Source organism: Acanthisitta chloris, unplaced genomic scaffold, assembly GCF_000695815.1.
Source record: "Acanthisitta chloris isolate BGI_N310 unplaced genomic scaffold, ASM69581v1 scaffold1680, whole genome shotgun sequence".
NCBI lineage: Eukaryota > Metazoa > Chordata > Aves > Passeriformes > Acanthisittidae > Acanthisitta > Acanthisitta chloris.
In genome coordinates, this window is record NW_008652008.1 from 33,271 (window position 1) to 50,145 (window position 16,875).

A 16,875-nucleotide genomic window follows, 5' to 3' on the forward strand; every position below is an offset into this window, starting at 1 on the left:
TACCCTTAAGGAAGAAGACATCCTGCAACCTTTTGATCCTGGTTTTCCTTCACTTTCTACCACAGATCTCGATCCTTCTTTCCTTCACCTGGATTATATAGCAACATGACATTTACTTCTTATTTACACAAGGTGCAAAATACAAGTAGAATCTAAACCCAAGTATTACAGCGTTCCACTATTTCTATTCAGAGATCCAAGAGCTTTTTGAAGAAACATGGTTGAATAATTACAACTAGGTTTCTACTAATTCAACTAATGGTTTGTTAAGGAATTACCAGCAACCAAAGTGGCAATGTGAGATCCAGTAACATCTGCACCTTGACTAAATTTCCTTCTTAATGCACAAGAAAGGATGGCATTCAGTACTTGGAACACCAAGATAGGAAACCTCAAGATCCAAAGACCGAAGCATTTTAACCCTTGCTTCTCTCTTAAAATTATCATATAAACAAATTCATGATCATGTATTTAACTCACAAGGCAGACATAATGCTGATAGCTTGTAGCAATTTGTCACTTGCTTTGATAGCAACAGATTGCAATCCATAACAGTAGCTTAAAAACTATCCCTCTTAATATTAATATGGCTTCATTTAATTTTTATTTTTTTTTATTCCAAGTAATTTGTCAATGCCATTATGGCTGGCCCAATTATATCCTTCTGGTATCTCAACTGTACAGTCCTACACTATTATCAAAGTACTAGAGACTGCAAAAGAACAATTCCTAAAGGAAAACATTCTGTGATGCCTTCTTCAATGAGACAAAGAAAGTTACATCTTGCTACATGTCAGAGGACACATTTCCATCCTCTCTTATTTGGGACAGACTCAAGACACAGAACATCACAACTGTGAAATATTTTAGATTCTTTAGTTTATAAATCAAACATGAAATTCAACTCAAAGAAAGAGACAGTGAAAAGATTTTGGCTTATTTCCATTAAGTGTTCTATATACAATATTACCAAGCCTTGTGAATTAAGCATATGTAGCATTCAGCCACTTTTATCTGCACATCTCTCTTTTCTCTCTTGCATTGAAGTTTAAAAGTACAATAAAATTTATATATACATATATGTAATTCCAAAGATTTAGCCAGATATCAGTGCTTGAGTGAACTATATAGCTATTCAATAGAAATTATAAAACATTGATACAAATATAAAGACATAATCAATATAAAAAGCTTATATTTATAAAAAATATTTTTAGGTAACAGTCTTCCCCTGAGGGTATACCACATAGTTGGATTCATAAATATTGCTCTGCACTGCAGCTTAGTTACCAAAGTTCAAAGTTCAACTCTTAAATGAAGTGTTAATTGCTCCAGTCACCTGACATGCTGCAGTGGTTGCCTCAGGATATGTTCCCTAGCTTTTTTTGGAGTGATAAAGACACAGCATCAATGGGGTCTCCGAAAAATCTGGAGAAGATTTCTTCTTCCACATATGGAAGATATGAGAGCAGGACCTATAGGCTAGTGAGCACGTGTCACATGACTGGACTTTAGTTATCACAGGCAGTTCCCTGATTTTTCTGGACCCAGTTCCAACTATCTTCATTCTCCTTTCTGCTCTTTTCGGCCTCAATAATTTCTTTGTACCTCCGGCGGAAGAAGCCCATCTGCAATTCAGAAGAGATGACAGTGGTAAGTAACAGTATCATTAAATTAAACTAACTTTATCAACAGTGTGCAGAAAGAAAAAGCACATGGGTTAGCATCTACTTCCTCCAAGTACCAACCCAAAATCATAGGTCCTTATTTACATCAGTATAAATGAGATCAAACTGGGTCCCAAATCTTCATAAGTACTGTGCTCCTTATAGATGAAATACTCTGAGGTAAGAGCCATCTTATATGAAAGAATGCTTTTAAAAAAAATGTACATAAAGTATTCATAATGGAGCAGAAGAGGCAGGTATAGGTTTACTGGTTTAAAACGAAGACTAACGCAACATTTGGGTCCTGACACAATGCTGACATTATTATGAAACTTTGTCTCAGTGTCCATAACTGCACAAAACAACAGAGATCAGAGAAATGCAGTATACCCACTCACCTCCCAGCATTTGAATTCCAAATATAATCACTGATAATCACTTTTGCCTATCTTCTTGCTTCCTAAACCCTTGTACTTAAAGAAGTGCAAGTGGTTTTCATTTCAGTTTGCATAAACCTTCTCATATCTCTGTTTTTTTAAGTCTTTCAAACAAAAATTATTTTAATAAAAGACTTTGGTAAGCATTCAAGAATAACTCCTTAAACTTAGCAGTGCACTGTTGAGATCACTGAATCAATATTTTCTTCAACATAATTAAATATTTATGTAATGCCTATGACTCTAAACCTGTTTTCTTACTCCTGCTGTGTAAAACATGATGTTTTAGTCTTGCTTTATCAACCAGTTATTGCCACCCTTTATTCCCAAATTGGCTATATGTAGACATATTATGTGCTGTTTTGTCATTACTGAGATTCCATTAAGTTGGCCTTTTTAGTTTCTGTTTTCAGCAAGTTTTCTTCAAGTTTCTGTTTTCTTCAAGTGTATTTTAACTCACAGGGGTCTGAAAGGCAGCATGTTGCCAAGGGTGCTTATCCAGCAGAGCTTCCTAAAGCCCAAGACCTTGCCAGCACCCCCAAACTACACCATGAATTCACAGCAGCATGAGAGTATGCACACACCATCCTCTCTCCAACCCTTATCTCTGCCTCTTGCCCTCTGTGTAACGTGTGGTTCTAACAAGTCCTTTTTTTGGCAGCTGTGGACCACAGCTCTGGGACATGCTATAGAATCTAAATAAGTGTACCATGCCGAGTGCATAGATGTATATTACGTACAATCACTTTATAAATGCACAACAGGTAGGCAAACACATCAACACCCACAATCTCAATTTTACAAAGGACTCACAACCTTCTGGAGGCCTTCCCGAATAACTGGAATTAGACCTTAAAAGTAGTTTGTTCACAGTCATTCCCGTGCACAGACTGTCAACATAGTTTCTTTCCCATCTATAATAAACAAATCTTTATCTGCTGCTCTGTGTATGCAAATGCATAGACAATGGTGGCTCTGTCCTGAAAAATCACCTCACAGAAGTGACACTGTATGCAAGGATTCAGGAAGACAGAATTAAAGATGAGTTTCTCTAGTTTCCCATTCTTCATACTTATTCTAAGAAGTCAGATCAAGTTCTATCTTTAGCAGAAAAAATATCATTAGTAGTAATTTTTCTACTTGTACCTACAAGTTATACCCGTGCAGGGGATGTATTTTGAGAAGACATCCTCAAGATAGCACCATCATAAAATCCTAGTGAAAGTTCACCATTGATGCCAACTGAATTCAGCTCAATGGAGACTTGAAGCAAATAGCTTGAAGCAGAAGTTTCTCTAGATTTTCGCAGTCTAATGAAAAAAAGCCTAACAGCCTACTACTTTTCTGTTGTTCTGCCCCAGTAGGATTAATCATAGGTACTCATTCACAGGAATATGCAGATACTACTTATGTATGCTCAGGGAGATGTGTGGAAAAAAATGGGTGTCATTTTTCATGTTATCGGTTTTTATAACAGACCTACATGATCTGTGCATTAGAAAAGAAAACTGCCAAAGGCTTTACTTCCTAAGATTAACAAGAGAAGTTCAATTTCTAGTTTTGAAAACAGGTTTTAAACCCTTAAGGTTTCCATCCTTCATGCAAACCACATCCTTGGTACAATAAAACTTGCTCTTGAAGTTATAATCAAAATTATAGAAAGGCTTTTTCATTTCCTTGAGGGCCAAACAAACAAACCCAAACTCCTTCCCACTGTTATTTTAATAAAAGTGTGTGTTGCTGAACATCTGCTTCAGGAATTGTGTTTAAAAATTGGTTATGAGGGTTTTGGTATTTTACAAATTTTTTTTACTGGATACAGAATGTTTTTGTATAACTTTCTGGTGGGGATAAAAGGTGAACTGAAAACTGTAATAATGAAGCATGAAATGCTACATCTAGAGGTGATTCCACTACAAGGAATTATGTTTTCTTGCTGTAAATGATGTGGATACTCTAAAATTGTGTAAAGGACTTAAGTGCAAGCAAAAAGTGAAACTGGACCTTAAGGATTTTTTTTTCAAAAACATTTTTAGAAATAGTGGTCAGGGATTAGCTACATTTCCCATCCTTGAAAGATGAGGATGTGCTTTGTTATGTGATAGTGTTCCTTAGTATTAACACCACATATTTCCACTTCGTGAGATAGAATGCCTATCGTCACCAAAAAGGGTTTTTTTGGGTAATGGCCATGAAGAAATCACAGTATAGTCATTGCCTCACAAGAGACCACACAACCCACATATCCATCTCCTTACAATTAACTGATTTCATTAAAAATGTCAGCAATATTAACTCGCATGGTGAGGGCCAATAAGTGCCTGTGGCAAGCTGGAGAGAACAAACGAATTTAACGTATAGTGAGGGGTAATAATGAGGTAGACACCTGGACCAAAGCAGGACTGCTGCAACATGGGGCTGAGTATATACTGGCTCTTTTATCATTGGGACTCAAGTGACACCAGAAGATCTCTTTTCCATGGCTAATGCAAAACCATTAAGGGAACTCAGAAAACCCAGTGAGGACAGCATTGCTGTGACTCAGTCCTGAATTGCAAGCAAGAAAGAGGAGGAGAGATCCTCATCTTTACCAGGAGTATTGCTCTTATGTCATTTGTAGAATGGGTGTTTCCAGTGGGCCAATGGTCTCTAATCCATGTTTCATGGACAATGAATCTCTAACATTGTTCATGTCTCCCAAACTTTGCTTTCCAGATATACATATGTGTCTGTGTACACATAGTAAAGGAATACCCAAGTCCAGAGCCACGACCCCATCGTGCAGCCTGAGTTCACACAACCACATCCAAGAACAGGACTGATGAAAATACTTTGACCAGTAAACCTCCATCTGGGAAAGGCACTCATGATAGGAGGAGCAACAGAAGAATGTATTTACTGGAGACAAGGAAAGAGCACTGTGAGAAGCTGAAGGGTTATAATGGAAGAAGAGGCATCAGCCACTAAACACTTGCAGCTAATGAGAAAAGGGTAGATGGGCTGGAATAACTAAATTAAAGGATGTGTGTAAAACCTATGGAATCTGAATCTAAGCCACTTATTCATAGCAGCTCTAATATTTACTTGAAGTACCTTCAGAAAGGACTGGTTCTTTATTATCACTTCAAAACCTGAAACCATCCATAGGTTTTACACATATCCTTTAACTATTCCAGGCCATCTACCCTGTTCTAGCATAACCTTACTGCCACCTACAGTATATGCTGAGCAGAAAGCACGTTTCTGGCAAAACTGAACAATAAAGCAACACTAAACCTGTGTTATTCTGGGCTGGGGAATTACACCTGTTATTGTGAAGTTATTTTTGCCATGCAACAGAACTGTCAAGTCCTGCATTCAACCCTGAGTATTCAACCTCTTTACTAGCATATACAACTCCCTTTAAATGGCTTGCAAATCACAGATAAGTCATATCTAACAACACTCTCATCGAATGGCATTCTTCAAGCCCTCAGACAAATTTAATTCAAAGGGATTTCAAACTGTTGAATTAACATCACAGTAAATTATCTTTTTTTTTTCTGCTGCTACTTTATCACATCCAAAGGCTGAATTACTGGACCTTATATTTTTCTAAACTCAAGAAAGTATAAACACCTACCCAACATTTCCTGCAGTTCAGTTCCGCGGCTATCTCTCTAGGGTGCCAATTTTAAGTATGTTTGAAGAGCGATGAGATTACAAAATAAAATTTAATTTGCAGTTGGAAAAAAAACCAAAGCTGATCAGAGGGCAAGCAATAATACTGCTTTTGTTCTATTCACTGTTAGGTAAATTTCTAAAGCATTTTTATCATGCCCAATCAGGCTTATTCTCCCAATCAAATAAAAAGAGAAACGGTTTGAAATGTGGACTGTAGAAGAATGGTTATGTTTTGCACTTTTTTAGCCTTTTTTTCCATTAATGTTATTCATTGAGAAAAGAGAAAAGATTTATAAGAACAGTTACATACTGCTGCAAAAACATTATGTCTTGATTTACAGTAGTGTTTCATGACTATAACTAAGGTAGAGATAGAGGTTTGTGAACAACAACATTCAAACAGAATCCAAAACTGTATCAGAGACTTTGGCCACTTTTTGTACTACTTTTTAATTCAGTTTCTCTAGTGCATACTGAGGTGTTATGCTGCACACAAAAAGTATTGATTTTTAGCAGTATGGCTCTCCTGACAATGTTACTGACCACAGTACAAACTGACAACTAAAAAAAAAAAGAGAGTGAGGTAAGCACTGACATGGGGTAGCTAAGAAATAAAACAACGTGTAAGAACCACTGAAGAAATCTCCAATTGAACTAGGTTTTGACAACATACTTCAGGTTCAGTGCCATAACACAATGTGTCTTTCCTCTATTATACAGTTTGTTCATCTACTGTAAGCACCATCCAGTAATACCTAATGAACAGGCTGTATTTACAGCATGAATCTTTTACTGACACATCGCTAATCTAGACAGAGATCCCAAGTCATTCACCTCATGGCACCTGAGAAAGAATTTACTTATACATCTGCTCACCTTTTCAGGGGCATGCCTCTTAGGCACTTCTCCCTTCACATAAGCAGTACCACAGCTAGAAAAATATGCAGCTAATCATGGGTCAAAGCTGGGCCAGGAACCTCACCTCAAGCAAGATGCCACCAATTGGCAGAGTAGCAACACCCCCAATCTCTGCAAAGCAGCACTGCTGAGATAGGCAGCATGGAGTGTTTCCCCACGCAGAGATCCATCACTGGTTATCAAGTGCATCTCACTTGATTACTACCAAGAAAGCAGGTAAAGACACTTGCATTGCGTTTGTATGGCACTGGATAATTCTAGCAAGCCACTGGTTCCAAGAGGCTGCACTGTGTCCTTTCTCTCAATTAAAGGACACTTGCCACAGTACACGGGGTCATAAACAGATATTGTTTATCAGCTTTTACACCGAGGACTGGCAAACTGCCAGTTCTGGGTCCCCCTGTGAGGAGAGGGCATGTTTGGAAAAGAGCCATGTGTCCTGTCTACAGTTAAAGGAAAAAATGCATGTTTAGAAGGAAGGATGATAATGCAGCTAAGGTGAGCTCATGAGGACTTGAGAGGCCTGGCTTTGATAATTTGGTCTTTCACAGACTTTTTGAGAGGCAAATCCTTTAACATTCTTGTAATGCAGGTCCTCATTTGCTGAATGAAACAAGTACAAAAAATAAATACATATGCTTCAAACATTACCATTCCACAAGTGGCTGTACACACATATAATACATACTTCATACATATAGACAATTCTATATATAATTATGCAGCTGGGGAACTGAGGCAATGAGAATTTCAGCAGTTTGCTCAAAGATAAGTTCCCCTCTACAAACACTTTGATTACCTGCTATGGAAGAATTTGATACCTAGCATCTATATCTGATCCCAATGTATTGCAACTGATAGACATTGCTATGGCCAAAAAGAATTAGCAATGTATGCAAGATTGCACTTAAATTTTAACTTACTTTCATGTAGCCTGGCTAACTGACTTGAGATACTACTGCTGGTACCTAGGGTGAAGATCTGTAGTCCTCCATAGATTTAAGAAGTAAATTTATTTCACATGCTCTAATGCTGAAACAAGCATAATTTTAAACACAGAGTTTATTAGGAATTTACTTTGTAATGTTGAAAGAATAAGAAAAACTTAAAAGTGCTTTTTTTTTGCTAAGAACAGTCAGTCAATTCATAAACTTAACTGAAGTGATCATTACATAAACTATTATTTTAATCCAATGATCTATGCCTATCTTAAAGGCCAAATATTAAAAAAATAGCCACTAAGGCTAGGTACCTCAAAGTAGATGCCCAATTCAGACTAGGAACATGCATGGAAAAGATGCATTTAGGTGTGCAAAACACATAACTTACACAGAGAGGGACACCAGTACTGACAACCTAATTTAGTACATTTGGGTTTTTTTAATATAACATTCCTTGCCATTGTCACTGATGCTAGAGTGTGACCCCACACATCAATAATTTGCTTCTCTAACCAATTCTTGTGCAACCTTTGTCCCAAGAGTTGTACAGTTGGCTTTAACAGAGCTACTTACTAATGTGGTGAATAAAGTTGGTAGTTCTGGTGTTTACCCTTGGAATATCTTTACCATGTAGGTACCATCTACGTTTCATCAGACAAGACTTGTTGATGTAGTCTTTGATTCATTTTTGCATACATAATCTCTTTTATTGAGGACTTAGTACTTACAGTACTTCAGAAATGAAGAGAACTCCAGTGACTGGACCTTTCAGGTGCTGAGTTCTGGTAACTTGAGTTTAATGAAAGCATGAACTTCTTGCAGGATGGCAACTGTGTATAGTAACTTGCAAGACAGATGTCACCACTATACTTAAAAGTGTAATTAAAAAGTGAATTGGCCAACATAAAACTTACAAACCCTTCCAAATAGTTTAAAGATGTTTTCTTATTGCAAAATTTTGCTACTTAGTTTATCTTTTAAGAAGTCATACATAGAATGAAGACAGCCATCATCCAAAGTTCATCTCTGGTTACCACTCCCAAAACTGAGAAAGAACACAATGTCTACTGCAGATATGTCTAGACGAAAAGTGATTTCTTAATCTCAGCAGGGAATAGAACAGTAATTAGAGATATCATTCCTGTAAGTGCAATTAACTTAAGACATATGTCAATCCATATTTTCTCTTTCCTCTCTAAAGAAAAAGAAGAAACACTACCAAAATATTTCTGGCTTTGTTTGAAAACCAGAGACTAAACACTGAAGACTATTTCTGGAAACAATAAAAAGTAGCTTTATAGTAATATTTCGATATATTTGACCTGCCAAAAATATTTGAATGCAAGTTTTGCTATGTCCATAGTTATCAGAGTAAGTTAGTTTCATAGGTTAGCTGAACCAGGAGGAAATAGCTCTGGCTGGTATTAGTCATAATACAGCATTTCCCACTGTGACACCAAGCCTAAAGAGAGAATTCAGACTAGGCAAGTCACATTTGCTCTGTTACTGTCATTTGGGTCTGAGGGAAGCTAATGACTTCCAATAAATACACATTGTGTTCTGGCAGTGGGGAACCTTGGAACCTTAGGTGCTTATTTGCAATTTTTCAGTCTACACACCCATTCTTTTTCTGGTTTGGACTCCTGAAAATGATGGCTATCTTTCCTCTTTACTGAAAGACATTCTCAGCCACATACCTACCTCTCTCTTGCCAGTGGATTACATTTGTTCACATGGTGCTAGGATAACAGCAGCACAGCTGCAACGGCTGTGATGTTCTCCAAGTACCCTGGCACACACAGCTCTCATTTGCAGGACAGTGAGAGCATAGAGAACACTCAGCCACAACATTACTGCTGCACATTTACAGAGCTCATTTTATCAAGAAAGATAACGAAGGCATTTTACAAGTACTGGACACATACCACCACTGAAAGGTTGCCAGTCTTTCTCTTGAGGGTAGTGAGCAGAATTACATGGCAGCCAGCAAACTCACTGGTGAACATAGTGTCTTGGCTATAGCAGTGGCATTAACAATTTACTTGTGTAAGAACAAATAAAAGATGAGCAAACTTCCTGTAACGTCCAGCCACAATTCAAAAAGCACAGCAAATCACCCAATTAATCTACTGTAGAAAATGCAACATTGGAGTCCTTGTTGCAGGAATAAAAGCCCTTTTAGTCTCAGGAAGCCAAGGGTCTACAAACATGCTCACTTTGGTCCAGGAATAGGAAACATAGTAAAACAACTTTTGACTGTTCTCTAAGAAAATAAGCAGACTTCAAATGATCCACACAACTTCTGCCTAGTGAAAACGCATTATTTATACAGACAACTAACCACTTCTATAGTCCCATTTCCTCCTCAACGTTTCCTAGATGTTATACATAATGAAGATCTAGCCATATTTGGGAGATTGTGTGGGTTTGGTCTTGAATCACAAAAATCAATTACCACCTGACGGCATTTTTATTATTTATAACAGGCTAATATTGAAAAAGCCTAATTCTAGGACTACTAAACCTATAAACTGTATCAAAACAGTAGTACCTTCAGAAGGCTACATGTGAGATAACAAGTAACAACTTACTTAAACTGACGAAACAAATGGGTAACAAAAACAACAACATTGAAAAGTCATTCAGAAAAACTGGACAAAATGCCATGCTTTCAGGACTACAGAGACAGAAATTTCATAGAACGCAAATCTAGCCACAGTTTGTGCAGTTTTTATGGACAGATAGGACAGGTATGGGCTATATAGTTCCTACAGTTAGGGATCATACTTTTATAAATGAGACAAGCTGAAAAATTAGAGGAAAAAGCTCGTCTGGCTTGAAGAAAAGCAATCTCCTCCCCTTCTCCACACGCATCTGGAAGCCACTAAAGGGCTGTAGACCAAGCTCCACATAAAAAAAGAAAGATGCATTGCTGTGGGCAACAGCGTGAGACCCCCTCCTGCTCCTCATGCACATGGGAGACCATAGGCAAGGCACAAGTAGGGAAGAGTGAGCTGCTCTGCAGGGGAACTGGCAAGAGTGAGAGCATGTCCCCATGGACACCTGCACAAAGGCATCCAGAGTGGATGAACAAGATACAAATAGCCATTAATTCTAGCAGTGTGTAATGTGAAATATTCATATGCCTTCTACAATTTTTCTATGACTTTAAGGAGCTGCTTACTCCATCTGCAAAATATCAGCATGTTCCAGGTTTGTCTGTTGTGTTGCACTACTTGTGGTGCATCATGCACATAGTGAGAGTGTACCTTCCATGTAGGCCTGACTGCACACCCTGCACTGCTGCCAGTTCTCAGATCCCTTATGATGAGTTTGCTTCAGCTCCTGCTCTCTTTTGTGTAAAGAGCTGCCTTCCAACACCACTGTTTAGCTCTAATTAATTTCTTAATAAAAACAGAATTTATTTTATACTCTAGTCCTAAAATGTACATAATTTCTAGTTCTCACTAGTGGTTCTAAAATGTCCCAATCTCCACCTAATTAAAATCTGTTCTTTTGTTCCACATTTAAAGACTAAAACAATTCTAATATAAGTTTGGGGTTTTTTTACTTCTTCACACACAAAATTCAGGAATGACTGTTGGATACACTTGGCTAGTTTTGTCTAAAAATTATTTACAATCAGACAATTAAGATTCCTCTGTAGGGCTGCAACTTTCCCATGTCAGTTTTATCTCAAACAACTTTAATACTGCCATAACTTTAATAAATATAGCAACCAGTGACTGCAAAGTATTACTTACGTATATTTATGTTTCAGACTAAGACTTACATGAAAATGCTGGCTGATACTAGCAGCTACACAATTTGAATAATTTTTTTCTAGAGCAAAACCTTAAACTACTGCATCCTTTAGTAATCATGCAACTCCATGGATAAAGCACTGGAGTGCAGCTGGTGAAGCCTGACTCTCATCTCTGACATAGACTTTGGGCACAGCTCACCTTCCTTTGCCTCAGCACATCTGCATGCAAAAAGGGCTATGTAAGCCTGGTGTTAGTTATATTTATTTGAATTTCCCTCAAAGATTTCATGCAGCAAAATGGCAGTTTCTTCATGTGTAAGTCCCTATAAAATTTGTAAGAGCTCAAGCCTCAATATTAATGCAGGAAGCAAAGGACTACATTAACTCTAGTAGAGACCAAGAATTGAACTTGTGCAAGATTCTCCTGGAGACTCACAGTGAAAGGTGCTAGTCCTCTTATCTTGCACATTTTCAAATAGTTCCTCTTGAGCCTTTTTACCTCCAGGAAATGAGCCATATGAAATCAGTCATAAAGGTATCAACAGCAGTAACTCCTTTATCAAAAGTGTGTGTCCTTGGGACACAAACCCTGGGTCTCTTCCAATCTCACATTTTTCCATTCTCATGGTTATTCTCCCATCTTCATATCACAGGCATTTTTTATCTTTTACATCCGTATAATTTAAAATAACAATTGCATGGCCAGTTTTTGGTCCAGATTTGTAAATCCATTTTACAGCCTCATGACCTGCAGTGATATGTCCTTTTGCAGCACATTGGGGCTGTGACCTCTAGTACTGGCACAGAAGGCAAGCAGAGCCTGCAGCACACACGCTGCTAAGCAGTGCAAGTAAGGCTGCTGGATGTCTGCCATGGGAAGCCAAATAATGCTGGACTTGTTCCCATGTGTGCACTTGAGATTTACTTCTCTCAAAGACAGTCCCTAACCTTGACTGTGGTCTCTTAAATTTATGGATTGGTAACAGGGAACTGAGGAATGAAAACACTTGAAGTTCCTTCATATTTACCACACCAGATGACTGTGGCTAAGTGGCAGCATCAGCCCAGTTTTACCCTGTAACAGTGTCTGGGTAAAAGAACTATGTCTAATCAGAGATAGCATGAAAGCTGTCTTTTAACAGGTCCAGGTGCTTCTTGTTCTGTTAATGCATTTTACTGAGCTGGAACTCTTTGTCTGAGGGATCTGAAGAATGTATTGCTGGATACTCCTCTCTCCAGGGCATCTATCTCTTGAAAACAGTAGCTACCAAGTGGTTTTTGCTAGACATGCACCCAAACTCTTTGCTGGTCAAGCAAAGTTGACCTAATTTTCAGGAAACCCCGTTAAAATCAGAGAGCCACAGTCATCAGAAAAACATAGAAATGTGAAGTACCTAAATATAATATAACAGTAGATTTCTAAGAGAGACCCTCCATTGTCCAGAAATGGTATCAGAGGTTTCAACTTTTAATAACCAGGCACTAAAAAATCCCCACTTTTTCACTTCATCTCTACATCATGAGTCTCTTCATGCCCTCACAAAAGATTGTATATGAAATTGCTTTTGCTGACTAATGACTTCTGTAATGGAGTAGACAATTATTCAGTTCTAAAGCAAATGGATGTTAAATACCAAAATAAAATTAAGCTTCTTTTATTCTGGGACTAGCTTTGGTGTTTATGTTGCATATGCTACCTTACCTTCCATAAGAGTACAGCCAGCAGTAGGAAGATAAGAATTCCCACCAGCAAACTGATGGCAATAATCCATCCGACGACATACCCACGAGGCTCCAGATGGTGCAAAGCCTCAAAGACCACCTACAAAGCAATCAGAAAAAGATCTTTTTATGACTGGAAGTTGTATTGTTTTCTCTTGTACTCATCTTAAACACATTGCATGGTGGCCTCACTGATCATATTTCATCTGTCAAACAAATATGGAATGCGTGCTTAATTTAGAGCTTTCCAACTATTCTTCACAAGGGATTTAAAGCTTTCAAGTGGACTTTGAGTGGCCATGAGTTGGATCCAAAAAATATCAGCTTCCACTCCGAAACAACACTTACCCTGCCAACCCCCAACCCAAGAAACTGAGCTTGTTCTGGTGCTGGGCCACCAAAGGTGCACAAAGTTTCATATGAGAAACTCCAACCCTTGGATTAGCAGGGATATCCATGACATCTTTCATGGTTTGTCTTGTTTCCAGCCCTGACAAACACACCAATGCTTCACATGAAACACTCATTATAAGCTTATTAACCCCTTTTTCACAAAAAATTTGAACAACTCATATGCCCCTATTGAATACAAATCACTCCTGCTATGCTTCACAAGATATTTTGTGAAAGAGGCAAGGGCATGTGCAGTCATGGGTTATTCTGGGAACACAGAGAACAGTCTCCTGCTGTGCTCTTTTTTTCTACAGCATTTATGTCAGGGAAATACAGCATAAGAAGAACCTTCCTTCACCATCTGTCTTAAGATGAAAATGGGAGCAAATTATACTTCCTCAAATACACTATGTGAATTTTCAGTCTCCTATTTCAATCAAAACTAGTTCCTCTGTGAAAAACTCAAAACTAGCTCTTCTCAGTGAGGGCTATTTCTATGTTAAATTTTACAATTTAATATCCAGCAAATGCAAAGATGCAGAAGGGATTTTTAAAAGGTAACACATTTGCTTTGTCTGGCTTTGTTTAGCTTTGTTTTGGAAGAAAAAGCAATTAGTTTTCCTCACTCCTTCAAAATTACTTTTATCATCTTTGCTTAAAAATGTCAAAATTATTTTGTAGATATGAATTGTTAAATCAACCTTTAAAAAGCAAATTGTTTGTTAAAACTGGGTGAAAATCTAGGAGTTATGGTCACATACAATTATGCAATCCCAAGATACTCATCTCTAAGAGGCCAATGAAAGACCCATGAAATGTGTTCAGTCACATATGGAATGCAATACCATGCAACTCATACGGATTTTGAAGATGGGCGTTCAGGAAAAGGGTCCAAAAGGAAGGACATGGCAGCACTGGAACAAGGGCCAGAGAGGCTCTGGGCTCTCCAGCCTTGCCAGCGTCCAAGCATCAGAGAAAGCCATGGGGATCCTGAGTGAGTGCAGGCAATAGCCATTCTTTGAGTGTGTGATGGAACAGGGCAGCCTACCAAGACCCCACTAACAAACATTTCTCTGTTTCCATAAGCACATGTAGCCCCAGCAAACACCCACAAGAATTACAGTCATAGAAGAGAGAAAGAGGCTGAGAACAGCTAAATTTTGTCATGGTGTTCTCATATGAAGTAGTCAGAGATCCTTCATCTTAATTTCACAAGTTAATGCTGATTAAGAACACAGCTTTTCTGGAGAAGGAATTTGAACATAGCTCATTTACACACACTGATTTTTTTTCTATCAATGAGATGTTATCAGGCATTTCATAGAATGGGTACAGTTGGAAGGGACCTCACTGCTCAAGCAGAGTCATCCTAGAGCACATTGTACAGAATTGCATCCAGATGGTTCTTGAAAATTGCCAGTGAGGAAGACTCTACAACCTCCCTGGCCAATCTGCTCCAAGGCATGGTCACCCACATGGCGAAGAAGTTCTTCCTCATATTCTGGTGTAAATTCCTGTGCCTCAGTTTCTGACCGTTGCTTGTTGTCTTACCGCTTGGCACCATCAAGAAGAGCCTGATTCCATTCTCTTGACACCCTCCCTTCAGATACTTATAGATGCTGATGAGGTCCTTTCTCAGTCAGTTCTTCAGACTGAACAGAACTCTCAGCCTATCATCATAAGAGAGATGCTCCAGTCCCTTAAGCATCTTCATTGCCCTCCACTGGACTCACCCTAAGAGCTCCATGTCTCTGTTGTACTAAGGAGCCCAGAAGTGGACACACTACTCCAAATGTGGCCTCACCTGGGCTGAGTAGAGGGGCAGGATCACATCCCTTAACTTGCTGGCAGTACTCTTCCTAATGTACCCCAGGATGCCATTGGCTTTCCTGGCCACAAGAGCACACTGCTGGCTCATGGACAACCTGTTGTCCACCAGAACCCCCAGGTGCTTCTCCACACAGCTGATTTCCAGGTTGGACCCCAGCCTGTACTGGTGCATGGGATTATTCTGCGCAGGTGCAGCACCCTGCATTCGCCTTTGTTGAACTTCAGATAGTTCTTCTCTGCCCATCTCTCCAACCTGCCAAGGTTCTTTTGAGGGGCTGCACAGTACTCTGGGGTATCGACCTCTACTCCCAACTTTGTGATATCAGCAAACTTGCTGTGGAGGCACTCTGTGCCTTCATCCAAGTCATTGATGAAGAAGTTAAACAATACTGGGCCCAGTATTGAACTTCCGGGGACATCAGTAGTTAAAGACCTCCAACTAGACCCTGTGCCACTGATTATGACCTTCTGGGATGTGCCATTCAGCCAGTTCTCAATCCACCTCACTGTCCACTCACCCAATGCACACTTCCTGAGTTGGCCCATGAGGAAGCTGTGAGAGATAATGTCAAAAGCCTTGATAAATTCAAGGCAGACAATATCCACTGCTCTCCTCTCATCCATCCTGGCAGTTGTCTCATTGTAGAAGGCAATCAGGTTGGTCAAGCATGATTTACCTTTAGTGAATCCATGCTGACTACTCCTGATCACCCTCCTGCCCTCCATTTGGATAGAGATGGCCTCCAGAATGAGGTGCTCCATCATCTTTCCAGAGATTGAGGTGAGGCTGACTGGGTGGCAGTTCCCTGGGACCTCCTTCTTTCCCTTTTTGAAGACCAGGGTGACATTTGCTTTCTTCCAGTCCTCAGGCACCTCTCCTGGTTGTCACAACCTTTCAAAGATGATTGTGAATGGCCTTGCTCTGGTGTCACGACAATAAGACTTGAAAACATAGCAAATGGACATGAACAAAGCTCTACATATATAGCATTATTCAAACATACTCCCATAACTAGTATCACAGTGCTCAAAATAGCTCTTGAACACGGACTAGCTCTTCACCAAAGAAAAAGAATAACTGTAGCATCTCAGATATTGGCACAAAGCCTTTGTCAGACTTGTAAAAGCATTTTGCTAAACAGAGAGTTTCCTAAGCAGCAGTTTCGCTCACAGCCGGTGTAAAGGAAATACCAGACAGAGATCAAACACAAATCTTGTGCCTTCCTCATATTTCTGAGCCAGCTTGGAAAGATGATCTGATGTGGCAGTCCATTTTTCATAGACAATAAGGTCAGCATCCATCTTGCAGACACAAGTCAGGCGACTATTTCTTAGATGACAAGGCACTTATGTTATATTCCCTTCTGACTCTATAACTGCTCCCCCAACTCATTGCATTTTAAGTACTGAACATTAAATAATAGAAAACTCACACATTTTACATTGTGCCTATCATTCTTCAAGATTCTAAAACCCTTTACAGATGAAAATATTTGGCAGAGAGATCCTGGCTTATTCCATTTCAGTTGGGGCATGGG

The 16,875-nt window shown here is 39.0% G+C and overlaps 1 protein-coding gene across 1 annotated transcript in view; it reads right to left on the minus strand.

Annotated features, from left to right (window-relative positions):
- Window positions 1-368: 368 nt before the first annotated feature.
- LOC103802787 (integrin alpha-9-like) overlaps window positions 369-16,875 on the minus strand; it is a gene marked incomplete at its 5' end in the record, with an annotated part of 85,440 nt that continues 68,933 nt past the window's right edge. Inside the window, 2 exons of the mRNA XM_009075312.1 lie at window positions 369-1,628; window positions 13,095-13,214. Coding sequence (XP_009073560.1) covers window positions 1,512-1,628; window positions 13,095-13,214 — 237 coding nt within the window. The remainder of the gene's footprint in view (window positions 1,629-13,094; window positions 13,215-16,875) is intronic.